At 43.7% G+C, this 14,849-nt stretch overlaps 1 protein-coding gene across 3 annotated transcripts in view; it reads left to right on the top strand.

The window, feature by feature from the left end:
• The window catches only part of Slc25a12 (solute carrier family 25 member 12), an 85,498-nt gene that overhangs the window by 58,428 nt on the left and 12,221 nt on the right, over positions 1 to 14,849 (top strand). For all 3 annotated transcript variants that reach the window (XM_036183588.1, XM_036183590.1, XM_036183589.1), the window contains 4 exons: positions 1,757 to 1,838; positions 3,396 to 3,554; positions 6,617 to 6,669; positions 6,922 to 7,002. In XM_036183588.1, coding sequence (XP_036039481.1) covers positions 1,757 to 1,838; positions 3,396 to 3,554; positions 6,617 to 6,669; positions 6,922 to 7,002 — 375 coding nt within the window. The remainder of the gene's footprint in view (positions 1 to 1,756; positions 1,839 to 3,395; positions 3,555 to 6,616; positions 6,670 to 6,921; positions 7,003 to 14,849) is intronic.

Here is a 14,849-nt window from a genome sequence, read left to right as displayed (position 1 = left end):
AGTAAGTTCTCTCCTTTCACCGTGGGCTCCAGGGATCAAACTCAGACCATAAGTCTTGCACATGGAGTGCCTTAGCTGCTGGACCATCTCATCAGATGCTGCCTCCTCCTCCTCCTGTTCCTCTTCTTTTTGAAAAGCTCATTACAACAAAGTAGATATTTTATTCCTTTGATCCAGTATCTTATAGAGTATAGAAGGTATTTTCATACTGAAAACACTAAGTTCCAGACTCACACATTGAGGTAGACAAGTTATCCAGGTGCAAGGCCCATGGACTAACAGCTGAATCACAGGGAGATTTATTCATTGTTTTATCACTGAGTTTGTTAGAACTGTGAATGTAGGTAGGACAGTAGTCATTAGAGGTTTCAGATGTGATCCATCTTCTCTGGCCTGGAACTCATAGAGATCTGCTTGCCTCTTTCCCCTGAGGGCTGAGATTAAAGGCCTGCTCATCACACTAGGCAGTTTTGATACATTTCTAAAAGGAAGATATTTGGGGGGGGGGGGTTGGGGATTTAGCTCAGTGGTAGAGTGCTTGCTTGCCTAGCAAATGCAAGGCCCTGAGTTCAGTCCTCAGCTCTGGCAAAAAAAAAAAAGGAAGATATTCTGTTATGGGCAGTTCATGCCTATAATTCTAACACCTGGGAGACAGGAGGATCAGTGATTTAGGTATATCCTCAGCTATATAGCAAGTTCAGGGCCAGCCTAGGGTCTGAGACTTTTTCACAAAAAAAAAAAAAAAAAAAAAAAAAAAAAAAAAAAAAAAAAAAACCATAATAAAGGGGGTTGATAAGATGACTCAGCATGCAAAGGCACTTGCCACCAAGCCTGACAATCTTGGTTTGCTCCTCAGAACCCAACTGGTGGAAGGGAAGAACTGATTGCTGTAGTGGTCTTCTGACCTCCACATGTGAGCTATGGCTGACTCTACCTCCCTACCTCATTGCATAGACAGTGAACGAGTGATTCAATGTTAAAAACAGCAAAGTAGTTCAAATTTTCATGTAGTTAAAGAGGAGTGAATGGTATATGCTGCTCTTTTGCTTACCTAAGAGTTCACTTCTGGGAGGTCTAGAAATGGGTCTCAGTGACACAATGCTTGCCCAGGTTTCCACGCAGCCCTGGAATCAATCCCCAGTACTGTACACACAAGCAAACACAAGCCTCTCAAGGCTTGTTCCCCAGTAGCCGTCCATATGTGAAAGTCAAGAAAAAGCTACTCTGTATTTTGCTGGGTATGGTTTTTTCTCTAGTTTATTTTATGTTTTTTGAGTGTTTGGAGAATATATATTTTGGTGTACCACATGTATGTTTGGTGCCCTTGGAGGTCAGAAGAGGGCCTTGGATTCCCTGGACTAAAGTTACAGGTGGGGGGTTAGGGATTTAGCTCAGTGGTAGAGCACTTGCCTAGCAAGCGCAAGGTCCTGGGTTCGGTCCTCAGCTCAAAACAAACAAACAAATAAACAAACAAACAAATAAATAAATACAGTTACAGGTGATAGTGTGGGTGCTGGGAGCCCAAACTGGTTCCTCTGCAAGAGCAGTGAGTGCTCCTAACTGAGCCATGTCTCCAGCCCCGAGGTATTTCTTTTCGAAAAACACTAATATCCTGTTTACGTTCAGTTTTAAAGTTTCTTTTTTAAACTCAAAAAATGCCAAATTGTAGTTTGTTTGTTTTTTTTCACCTCAGAATACTTTTTCAGGTTGTTTTTTTTTTTTTTTTTTTTTTTTCCTGTTTTCTCTCTCCCCACAGCAATCTCCTGGCTTGGGCAGGCCTATCTGGCTCCAGATTGCCGAGTCTGCTTACAGGTTCACTCTGGGCTCGGTTGCTGGAGGTGAGTGCCATGCTGCATGCTCTTTCAGGCTGGTCTTGCTGTAACATTATCCCAGCAGACTGGACAGCTCAGTGAAGGTGTACTTCATTGTTCCTGGGAGACAGGACTTCGGGCTTCCCGAAGGCTCTTGATTTCAGGAGGACTTGTCATAGCCTGGCTGTGGCCCTTCGACTCCAGTCTGTCTTCAACATAAAACCTCTGTAATGACAGAAGAGTCAGAAGTGCATCGCTGTGCACTCACCTTAATTACATCAGTTAAGACCAGCGTGAAAAATGGAGATGAAAAACGGAGTTTATGGGGTCAGGCTTGGGGCAGGGAGGAGGCCAAGATCTGAGATGCAAACTCAGAAATTTGTGAACTGAAACAACCTCTCACAGAGGGTCATAGTGGTGGGCATGTGATTTTTCTTTCCTTTCTCTGGCTTAAGAGTGTCCAGATATGTTGTTTATTTGCTAAAAAGAATCTCTCCTCTCCTCTCTGCTCACAGCAGAAATTAGAGAGCCCATTAAAAAGGTTTTCATTTTTGTGTGTGCATGTGTGAACATGTGCTGGTCATGATGTGCATGTGGAGGTCAGAAGTCAACTTGGCCAGAGTCTGTTCTCTCCTTCCACTGTGTGGGGTCCAAGGATTAAACTCAGGTTGTCACACTTGGTGGCAGGCACCTTTGCCTCCTGAGCCACCTCCCCAGCCAGAGACTAATTTTACTTAAGTAATCTACAAAGAAAATATATAAAACCTGAAATTGCTTTGTTGAGAAGAACCTCCAGAAATGATTAAAATGCTCCTGCACTTTCAAAGCAAGCTGGAACTGGTGACTAGGAATTTTTTTTTTTCAGCCTCAGTTTTAGAAGATGCCAAGTATGTTCTGGTTTTCAACAGCCCAAAATTAGAACACTCTAGGTCCTATGAAATATTTCAAGCCCCAAGAAATTCTAAAACATGACTGTAGGTTTTTGTTTGTGTGTTTGATTTTTCAACCCAGTTCCATACATAGGGGTAGGATCTTGTGAAGGATTTTTCCTCCAGAGAATGACTACAGCTTAGGTTAATTTACTAAAATGCTTCAATGAACTAAACTTTAAAATCACAACTACTTAGCTTATGTACTGTCATTTCACAGTTATGAAGAAGGAGTAGGTGTAATATTTAGCCATTTAATAGAAAATGAAAAGAAATGGCGCTCATGCATAATAGTTTGGCCTCACTAAAGGAAAGGGAGCTGGTTTTCTAATGTTGGTTGGTGGTGATTTGAGACTCTCCTTTAACTCATAGACCAAAGATATCAAAGATTTTTTTAGGTCCTTTCACATGCTAGCTAAGAACTCAACCTCTGAGCTATGGTGTTCTTGAAGCGGCTGTTTATGGACCCCACTGGTTGCTACTCTGCCTTTTTTGGGCTCTATTAATAAGCGAAGGAAAAGTGTAATATGTTGAGTGTCTTTTGTAAGAATAGACAGTTTTATTTCTCACCTGTGGAAATGAGATTTGATATCCTTGTGGATGCTCCATCTAATTGTATTCCTTTTGTTAAGCCTAAAAATTGTTCTGTTTGTAGCTGTGGGGGCCACTGCCGTGTATCCCATTGATCTGGTGAAGACCCGGATGCAAAACCAGCGTGGCACCGGCTCTGTGGTCGGGGAGCTGATGTACAAAAACAGTTTTGACTGTTTTAAGAAAGTGCTGCGTTATGAGGGTTTCTTTGGACTCTACCGAGGTGAGTGGGCAGATCTCAGCCGCTGAAGTAGGTGATTTTTCCGTCACCATCAGTAGCTGTAACTCACCTGTTATGAGACCAATTAGGGTCCCCCCCGCCCCCTTTGTACTTTTTCCTGTGTTGCGATCTTCTGGTGACTATCAATATTAGTCTACAAACAGGTGTTCCCTTCTCCTTCCTGCTGTTTTTAATTCTTGGGATCCAAATCCCGTGTATGTAAGAGTGCTCTTTGAGGGCACAGGCCAACAGAGATGTAGAGAGTTACTATACTAACACCAATTCCCCGTGAAATCGAAGCCAGGTGCTACTTGAAGGTGAGTTTACCCTCTATATACACGTTTCAATGGAAATTCCTTTTTTTTTTTTTTTTTTCCTTTTCCAAGGAGACCCGTGATAAGTCTTTTCCAGTTGGGCCATCTGAATTTTTAAAAGGCAGGGAAACCCTAGGGCCCTAAGCGCCAGCTGGCCCCTTCCCTAATGGCAGGCAGAGCAGAGCATTCCTCTCTCTCTCTCTCTCTCTCTCTCTCTCTCTCTCTCTCTCTCTCTCTCTCTCTCTCTCTCTCTCTCTCTCTCTCTCTCTCTCTCTCTCTCTCTCTCTCTCTCTCTCTCTCTCTCTCTCTCTCTCTCGGTGACTATTACTGAGCGCCCAGCTGTCACAGCCCCGGCTGCAGCCCCATGCAGAATTCTCCCCAGGCCCAAATGGGCTTTGTAGGAACTTGTCTTCTGGGAGAGCGGGTGGCTTTCATCTACATGTTTTCACATTAGAATTTAGGGTTCTTTTGCGAGGGAGATTAATATTTTAATCCCTTTGGGCGCCACTCGGAATTCTTTGAAACACTCTCCGCATGCTCTGGTCTTGGGCGGTTGTGTCATTTACTGTACCTGTTTGCTTGCATTCCCAGGCTGATTAATGCCCAGCTCCTTCTGAGCTCTGTGGAGCTGTTCAGCTCAGAGCTCTTCCTAGGAAAGAGAGACTGGAATTGAACAGACGGGCAGGAGAAGAAACACCTGTAGTTGGCATCGCCGTCTGGCATTTGAGTGGACACAGTTAGAGGCGAAGGCGGCCGTTTGCATATCTGTTGTGGGCACCGTGTGTGGAGTAAATAGGCTCAAATGCCCTGCTTCTGAAGCGAGTACAATGCAATTTGCTCAAATATTCGGAACGCTTTGGCTCTGCAAATCGCAGCTGCATGACTTGTACTGCAGGGGCAACAGTGGCCGCTGTCTCAGGGGCCCGGCGCTGGTGTGCAAAGACTTGTTTTAAATGGACTCAGCTCTTCGCACCTAGGTCTTAATGGGGGAATCACCGGCGGATGGCACTAAGCTTGTTTATTTCTTTGACATCTCCAATCTTTCATTATTGAATAATGACCTTTCTCTTAATTAGTGTGGCTTTAAGTTACAAAGGGTGCCTACAGAGAACCATTAGAAGGACTCTAGCCATGCCATGGATAGCCTTCTCAGTAGATAGATACTTCTAGAAGATTTTGTTTGGAAGCACTATCATATTAATGAAGAGGGTGCAATACTGCAAGCAGGGGAGGATGTTGTTGACTTTGGTGAGGATCTAAGCTGATAAAATGGGTCCTTTAAATGAGAGATTTTTGTATTACAGAGTGATTGTAGGACCCCTGCCTGGGAGCACAGTGATTGTTGAGATTGTCGTATATTGCTTAGAACTGGCCCATTATTCTGTCAGCTGATTGACAAAGTTGTTGACAGATTAGCTAAATTTCTTTTGCAGGCAGCAATGATAAAATGACACAAATCAGTACTTTATTAACATTCCACGAGCTTTAGGGAGGAAAGTTGTAAAACAAATACACATGCTGACACCGTCGTTCTGGAGCGAGGCTAGAAGTAATAGGGTCTGATGATGAGGAAGGAAGAAAGGTTAGACTGCCATCTGCTGATTTGTTCTTTTCCGTCAGTCTGCGGCCCGTAGAAGGTGTGCACAGGTTGTGTTGTCGTTGGTAATTCAGTTTGACTGACAGTAGCCGCTATGCACGACTATTTGCTGGCTCTCAACTCCCAGAAATCACTCCTTGGCACCTTCCAAGGAGGCTTGAGACAGAACAGCAAGGAAGCGTGCAGACACGATTACCACTCCCCCGGTTTTAAAGCCGTAAGATGTGTTTACTGCTAGCATCTTTAAAAAAAAAAAATGTATGCAAGAGAGAGAGAGAGAGAGAGAGAGAGAGAGAGAGAGAGAGAGAAAAGATGCCAACAACTTGGTAAACCTGCATGCTCTAGAAAGCTGAGCTCCACGGGCATCTCCAGATGGAGTTGTTTACTTATTACTGTTCTTTTCCAGTTCGTAGCCAGCCTGGGAAATGTAGCTTTCTAAGCATAATGATTTCTTTTGTTTTGAGAAGAATCTTTTAAAATGTCTTAAGCTTGACATATATTAGTAAATAAAAATGTAAGTGGCATATGTTTTCACTTATAGAAGATACAAACTGGTACTAAAAGCTGCATTTTTTTCTTTACAGTCTTAGCTTTCTTTAAAATAAATGCTGAATGCTGGGCTTCTCTGAAGAGAAGCTAATGGGAGCAGATAGTCAGTAGCAGCCACACACTGTCTGCAAGGAGTATCAGTCTGTAGTGAAACCTGGCTGTGTTGAAAGCACACTGCCCTGAGCTTCCCTGCAAGCCTAAGGCACTGGCTTCTGTAAACTGTCTGCGTGTGCTGCTGGGGACCCGGAGAAATTCAGTTCCGGAGTGGGAGAAAACTCAGAGGCTCCATTCTTTTCTTGCCTACTTTAGGGAAGCTGTTGGATAGAGGGGTTTTATTTACTTATGTATCTTTAAGGATGTTAAAGGAAAACATTCATAGCTTCAAAAGCATGACATTATATTTGACTGGTAAATTGTATATATGTGTGATTTATATATTTATATAATATATGGGATTTTAAAAAATATATTTAGGATTTTTTTTAGGATAATCCCTTTTCCCCATTTAGATGAAAACTTTGAGCTACTTGGTGGGTAACTTAGAGGAAAACGCTTCCTTGTTGGGCTTGTCCACTCACGTAAAAACATGATCCTCTCCTGTCCAGGTCTGATTCCACAGCTGATCGGAGTCGCACCAGAGAAGGCCATTAAGCTGACAGTAAGTTTCTTGTCACTGGTCTGATGTCACAAGTCAGTAAAGATTGTCGTGAAGCCAAAAGCAAGACAATGCTGGTGGGATAGGCACACTGTTAAGGGGCTTGAAAGGATTTTCACATTCATGTAGACAGACGTTTGGCAAAATCTGACTTTTAGCACGAGACAAGTGTTTTGATAATTTGGAAGTATGATGGTGTGCCAGCAGAGGAAGTGACAGGGAATTCTAATGAGCTGACCTTGTCTTTCTAATTAGGTTAATGATTTTGTCCGGGACAAATTTACCAAAAGAGATGGCTCCATCCCGCTGCCTGCAGAAATCCTCGCCGGAGGCTGTGTGAGTGTCAATCCTGAGTATTTCTTGTGGCAAATATATTTTTGCAAACTTTTACTACATTTTTATTTTGTGTGTGTGTGTGTGTGTGTGTGTGTGTGTGTGTGTGTGTGTGTGTGGTGCTTACCTTGGTGTTTGTGTGTGGTGACCAGAGGACAACTTTTAGGAGGGATTGAACTTAGGGCTGAAGGTTTGGCAGCAGACACCTTTACCTACTGAGCCACCTTGCTGGCCCAACATTTTCCTTTAACACAAAGAACTGCCTTGAGGGGCTGGAGAGCTGGCTCAGAGGTTAAGAGCACTGCTTGCTCTTCCAAAGGTCCTGCGTTCAGTTCCCGGCAACCACATGGTGCCTCACAACCATCTGTAATGAGATCTGGTGCCCTCTTCTGGCCTTCTGGCATACATGCAGGCAGAACACTATGCATTAATAAATAAATAAATCTTTAAAGAACTGCCTGAGAGGATTCTCATAGTAAGTGATGTTTTAAAGTGAGTGTATGTATGTGTAGACGACCTTGAGTGTCATCCTCGAGAAAACTGTCCACCTCCTTTGAGACAGAATCACTCGTTGGTTTGAAGCTCAGCGATTTAGGCTACTCTGGCTGGGAGTGAACCCTAGCGATCTTCCTGTTCCACCCCGGCTGTCACTGGGCTTCCCAGGCAGGCCACCACATTTGGTATTGTGTGGCTCGTGGGGGTGGAAAGCAGGTCCTCGGGCTTGTCTTGCTAACTGAACCTTCTCCCCGTTGTAATATCTGATTCCTTTTTTCTTTTAGGTTTTCCAGACAGGGTTTCTCTGTGTAGCCCTGGCTGTCCTGGAACTCATTTTGTAGACCAGGCTGGCCTCAAATTCAGAGAGATCCACCTGCCTCTGCCTCTTGAGTGCTGGGGTTAAAGGTGTGCGCCACCACACCCTGCTGGGTAATCTGATTTTGAGTATTATTATCACAAGCTTTGTTTCTTTTAAGCTCCTAAAGCTCTATCTTCTAGACTTTGAGATATATATATATATATATATATATATATATATATATATATATATATAAAATTTTTATTTCATGTGTGTTTTGCTTGCATGCATGTAAGCGCACTATGTGGGTTCAGCGCCCCTAGTGGTCAGAGGGGGTTCCAGGTCACTTCCAGCTGGAGTTAGATGTTTGTGAGTCACCATGTGGATGCTAACAATTTAGCAAGTGCTCTTAACAGCTGAAGCAGCCCTCCAGCCCCCTCTAGGCTTCTTAAATTCTTAAGTTTTGTTTTTTTAAGTATCAAAGGGAAATGTAACAGCAGGGAGAGTGACGGTTCATTTTTCTCCCTGGAACTTTTAAGTGGGAGGGGGCTGGTTAATTGGTCCCTTCAGTTTTGTGTGTAGGGATGAGTGTGCCCTTGTAGTTTAATTAAGCTTCCTTATGGAGCTCCAAGGGGCAATAAAACCCTGTAACTATATTGTAGCCATTGGCAAAAATTCCCAAGCTGGAGATGGTGAGTGTAAATTCTTTTAGAGCTCAGATGCTCCTGTGTTGAAGGTGTAAGCATTGCATTGGATTTAGACCGGTTGACACATCTAAGTGTGTGTGGTCTGCCTCACAGGTGCTAATGTGATTTGCTTGGGACTTTCATGCTTCATTTTGGTCCTGAAAATGTTAATAACTTCTGGTTGAATTGGCCGGAGGTCTTGGCAAAAACCTTCTTACTTGCTTACGGAGCCTGAGATGATGAGGTCAATGACCTTAGAAGTTTTAATTCAGAGGAGATGTCCCTGGGGTCAGAGGGAACAGTTGCTCCAGGCTTCTCCATGATGAGGCTTGTCAGTGGACCCTTGCCTTGTGTGTGGGATGAGGCCAGGCTTGCATATTTACATATATGCCATGGCTGTGTGTGCTTTCTCACGAGAGAGACTTACTTGGCTCAATTTATCTTTTATGAAAGATAAGCCCCCTGTCTACATGTGTCCACTGAAGTATACTCTCCCCGCTTATATTGTAAGTAATGCTATAATAATTGTTTCACTTCTTTGCAAATGATAGATACATTGTATCGGTGGTTTTAGCTTCCTAACTCAGATTGACCACAGCATACACAGACCTGTCTGTAATCCCTGGAAAGCTAGGCATCTTTTGTGGTGGAGGGGTAATACATGCCTGTAATTCCTGAACTAGAGAAGGCTAATGCAGGAGAAACAGAATTTCAAAGTCATCTTTGGCTACATATGGGTTCAAGGCTAGCCTGGGCTATATGAGGCCCTGTGTTGTTGTTGTTGGTATTTTACTCTTTGGGGGGCCTGCCACCCAGCTCCCAAATAAATCACTCACAGAGGCTTATTAATATTTATGAATGCCTGGCTTTAGCTTGGATTATTTCTAGCCAACTTTACTTAACTTTAAATTATTCCAGCTACCTTTTGCCTCTGGGCTTTTCCTGTTCTCTTACTTCTGTAAATCTTATTCCGGGGCTGGCTGTATAGCTGGATGGCTGGTCCCTGGAGTCCTCCTCCTTCTCTGGCTACTTCCTTCTCTTCCCTCCCAGATTTCTCCTTCCATTTATTCTCTCTGCCTGCCAGCCCCGCCTATCCTTTCTCCTGCCTTGCTATTGGCCGTTCAGTTCTTTATTAGACCATCAGGTGTTTTACACAGGCACAGTAACACAGCTTCACGGAGTTAAACAAATGCAACATAAGCAAAAGTAACACACCTTAAAATAACATTCCCCAACAGCCCCTGTCTGGGAAATCAGAAAGAAACAAGAAGGTTGTACATTTCCTTTTCCACACAGCTAATGATTGCTGTGCTGTATAGAGGATTTGGGTCATAAATGGGCCTGTTCTCTTGTCTGCCTGTGACCTAGGTAGTTAAGCCATAGTCAGATATGTGACAACTTTGTTCTTCTAGGTGTGGACTCCTGTTTTCAGACGAAGTCTAAGATACCCTGAGGGTTGGCTGACACTGGATTTCTCCCTCAGATGTGATTTATTTCTGGATCTTAACCCTGATTGATGCTTGATTGGCTGATAGCAGGAGAAATAGTGTTGAACTCTGGGCAAAGAGGAAGGAAAATGTGCATTATTAAGTGGTGGTGGTATTCTTATTTTTATTTTATTTTTTTGAGACAGAGTCTCACAGCATAGCCCAGGCTGGCTTCAAACTCATGATGCTTCTTCTTTAGCTTCCCGAGTGGTGGGATTACAGGCACACATCGCTCACAGTGATTTTTCTACTGATGAACCATCATACTGCATCCCACTACTTCTCTCAAAAGTCAGTAAACAACACCAGAGAATAGGGTCTGAGACACAAGCCTCAGTTTGTAGACCAGCATGCACCTCCAGGTAGAGGATGATCCTGAATGAGGCCAATCAACAGTGTGAAAAGCAGTTTCGCAGGGACCTGATCTGGAGTCCACGCCTCCCTGGTGGTGATCAGATAATGTGTGTGTCCCTCCTGGTGTTTAGCTGAGTGCTGTTGCTCTGGTCACCACCAAGTGACTCACAGCTGCTCTTCCCCCAGCTACCCAGCTTTAAAACAGTACCTGGGTTACTCAGGAAGGACAGCTCTAACTGAGCCTGAAGCTCTTCCCAGCAAAGGGATTAGTGAGGGCCCAGGACTAGTTTCTTGTAGTCAGGAAGGAATACAGTTGCCATGAGACTAAGGTAAACATTTCAGATCGGCACGTGTGTGTTCTGCTGGTGAGTTTTCTTTGTTTTTGTTTTGAGACAGTGTCTCACCATACAGCCCTGGCTGGTCTGGAACTCTTTATGGAGACCAGGCTGGCCTCCACTCCAAGAGATCCACCTGCCTCTCCCTCTGAGTGCTGGGATTAAAGGTGTGACTCACCACATCTGACTTGCATATTTGTGTTTTTAATCAGGGTGTGTGTGTGTTATGTAAGGGTTCCAACCCAAGGCCCCACGTGAGGAAGCTGGACTCTACCGTAGCAACTTGCACTGGTGGAGAACAGAGGACAACTTGCCAGAGTCAGTTCTCTCCTTCTACCCTGTAGGTCTCAGGGAGAGCAGTCAGGTTGACTGGCCTGCCTGCAAGCTCCCTTACCCACTGAGCCGTCTTGCTAGCTCACTGTAGTCAGTTTTCAATCGTGTGTGGTAAGGCTGGGTATGGTGGCTCACACCAATCCCAGCTCTCAGGAGGCAGAGGCAGGATGATGACTTCTAGTTCAAGGCCACCCAAGGGTGTAAGACCTTGCCACACAAAATAAAAAAAGAAATATGGTATGTGCTACATGCAAAAACAAAAAACAAAAAAAAAAATGAAAAAAAAATCAAAATAAAACAAAAAAAAACAACCAACCAAAACAAAACCAAAAACCCATGCTGCATAGCTTAAAGCGTCGACTAAACCCCACTGTGATCCCATATGTGACATCTGGCAAGGATGGAATTCAAACCACGTCGATCTCCAAGTCCACAGTCTCTCACATTTGGAAGACGGGTCTGTTTTATTTCCTCTGTTCCTTTTTCTCACCATGCACCTGCTGTGTCTTTCAGGCAGATGTCATGGTTGGTGTTGGGGATCAAAATCAGGGGAGTTTATGCTTTACCTGAGCTGCGCCCCTCACCCTAAGATGACAGTAGCTTTACTGATGCCAAAGTCACTCTCTAATGCCCAGTCAATGTATCCAGTTCAGTAGCTTTTAGGATATTCACAGAGTATATGCAGCCAGCGTCACAATCAATGTTGGAACATTTCATCACTGTCCTCACCAAAACACACACACACACACACACACACACACACACACACAAACACACACACACTTGTTAACTATCACTTTTCTATCTTCTCACTTCACCCCCACATCCTAGGCAGCCATTAATAAACTCTTCCATAGACACCACTTCTGAATATTTCCTGTAAATGTAACCACATGGTATCTAACCTCTGGAGTCTGGCTTCTTTCCCATAGCATGATTTCAAGGTGCATTGATACTGTAGCATGGTCCCATGGGATTTAGAAGTATTCCTTTGACCCTGTATCCCTTCCGGCATCCTCTGTTACATATTTAATATCTGTTCTGAATGGGGTGAGATGTTTAGGTCATATGCCATTTATTAGCTGGATCTCTTGTATTTGTTACATATTTTTTAGGTTTTTGTTTTTGTTTGTTTGAGACAGGGTTTCTCTGTGTAGCCCTAGCTGTCCTGGAACTCACTCTGTAGACCAGACTGGCCTCAAACTCAGAGATCCACCAGCCTCTGCCTCCCGAGTGTTGGGATTAAAAGTGTGCACCACCACCACCACGCAGCACATTTTTAAAGTTTATCATTAAATTTATTTATTGCGCACACACTTGGAAGTCAGAGACAACTTCCAGGAGTTGTTTCTTTCCTTGCACCATGTGGATCCAGGGATTGAACGCCGATCATCAAGCTTGGCAGCAAGTGCCTTTACCTGCTGAGCCATCTCACAACCCCCAGTTTGCGGTTTTCTTGTGAAGGCCCAGAGCTAGAACTAGCTGAAGTCTGTCTTTCTCTACAAGCTGGCCTTGTACATCTTAAAGAGCAGTGGAAACAGCCCTTTTCTTCCATTCCCAGGAATCAGTATGATCTCAACTTCATGCTGCCAGCTTACATGTTCACATGCATACAAGTTAGACATCATTGTACATTTATGCCACATGTGAAGTATGATAGGTCCACAGGGATTTTTTACTTAGCTCATTCTGGCTGCTAATAACAAGATGCCAAAGACTGGGTAACAACGATCAGCAGAAATGTATTGCTCACAAGTTTGGGCTGTCTAAGATCAAGACACCATTCTCTTCACTGTGCTGATGGCTGGCTGGGTCTCAGTGGTAACCTGCTGCTCTACCTCCTGTGGAGGAAGGGACAAAGCGGTTGCCTTCATCTTCTGTAGCAAACCAATCAGTTTAAATCTAGGTAGCTGCATATTATTTTTAAAATCTATTTTATTTATTTATTTTTGGTTTTTGAGACAAGGTTTCTCTGTGTAGCCCTGGCTGTCCTGGAACCCACTCTGTAGACCAGGCTGGCCTCACAGAGGTCCATCTGCCTCTGTTTTCCTAGTGCTGGGATTAATGGCATGTGCCACCACTGCCTGGCTCTTTTTAAAAAAACAAACAAACTTGATCTATTTTATGTGTATCAGTGTTTTGTCTGCAGGTGGTCAAACTTGGGCAGGGGGTCTGGAAAGCGGCCACTGTTTCAGATGCCAGCTCTACTAACTAAATTCCAGAGTATCACTGATGCATTCCTGTGGCTGAGACTTCCAATGGGGTGTGTGGTGACATTCTTCCCCAGCTACTTGATTGCTCTTTGCAGGATGCAGCTAATCATGTTTTCATCGTAAGACACTTCGATTTAGAAAATCTTAGGTAAATTTTGACATAATTATAATCAAATAATGTATAGCAAATATTTTATGTTCCTAAGTGATTTAAGCCAAATGCAAATATTTTATGTTCACAAGTGATTTGGCATTTCTTTTAAAGAGCCAAATCATAGTGCTTTCAGATATAATTAACAGTTTTCTTATTGGGCATTTTGTTTTGTTTTGTTTTGTTTTGTTTTTTTTCTGTGTAATTTCATTGCTATTAATGACTACAGACTGCGTGTCGTCACAAATACAGGTGTATTTCCTCCATTGAGAAGTTACTATTTTTGTGGAACTGTATGTATTAAATAATTGTAGCAGGGCAGTGGTGGCACGCACCTTTAATCCGAGCACTCGGGAGGCAGAGCCAGGTGGATCTCTGTGAGTTTGAGGCCAGCCTGGGCTACAGAGTGAGTTCCAGGAAAGGCGCAAAGCTACACAGAGAAACCCTGTCTCGAAAAAAAATTTAAAAAAAAAAAAAAATTTGTATTTGCTGCAAGCAGAGTATTTTCCCTTTGGAAACTGTTCTGCTGCCCTGTGCAAATCGGTCCTAGCATAAGAAGCACCGGCTAAAGGGAGTGGTAGTGCCGGAGCCTTTATTCTACACATGGGTCCTCTTGTCCAACACGGAGTTTAAAAACAATGAATGCCTATTCTCAGGGCTTGTTTCTTTTGAAGTATTGTAAACACCCAAAGTTTCATTATATATATAATTTTTAATTAATTAATTAAACTTTTTTTTTTCCGAGACAGGGTTTCTCTGTGTGTAGCCTCAGCTGTCCTGGATCTCACTCTGTAGCTGGCCTGGAACTCACAGAGATCCTCCTGCCTCTGCCTCCCAAGAGCTGGCATTAAATTGTTTGTCACTATGTCCAGCCTGTGGACGTTTGTTTGCCTGTGTGTGTGTGTTCGTATACATGTGTGTTTGTGTGTGGCGTTGTAATGTGCATGTGAGTATGTCTCTGTGGTGTATACACGTGTGTGTACAGAGGCCAGCTGAGGACAGGGTCCCTCACTGAGTCTGGAGCTGGACTACTGACCAGTGAGCCCTGTAGATGTAACCGGCTTGTTAAATATGAAACACAGAACCAATTGCAGAGTTAAAAACCAAGAGGTCAGAGCAAGAGCGGAAAACCTTACCCTTCACTGCTTCTGTTGTCTTTCCTCTCGGCAAGAGACCTACTTCTGTGTGTCCTGTCTTTTTTATAGACTTTCTGTTCTGCTTTCTCATTGGTTGTAAACCCAGCCACATGACCTCCTCGTCACTGCCTGTTTGTACAGACCTCAAGGTCTCTATGGTTGGTATTGAGATTAAAGGTGTGTGTCTGCCATGCTGGCTGTGTCCTTGAACACACAGAGATCTGCCTGGCTCTGCCTCCCAAGTGCTGGGATTAAAGGCATGTGCCACCACTGCCCAACTTCTGCTCTGGCTTGCTCTGACCCCAAGGCAACTTTATTAACATACAAATAAAATCACGTTTCAATACAAATAAAATATCACT

This window comes from Onychomys torridus, chromosome 4, assembly GCF_903995425.1.
Source record: "Onychomys torridus chromosome 4, mOncTor1.1, whole genome shotgun sequence".
In the NCBI taxonomy this organism is placed as follows: domain Eukaryota; kingdom Metazoa; phylum Chordata; class Mammalia; order Rodentia; family Cricetidae; genus Onychomys; species Onychomys torridus.
Note: the sequence above shows the minus strand (reverse complement) of the source record. Positions and strands in the feature narration are given on the sequence as shown.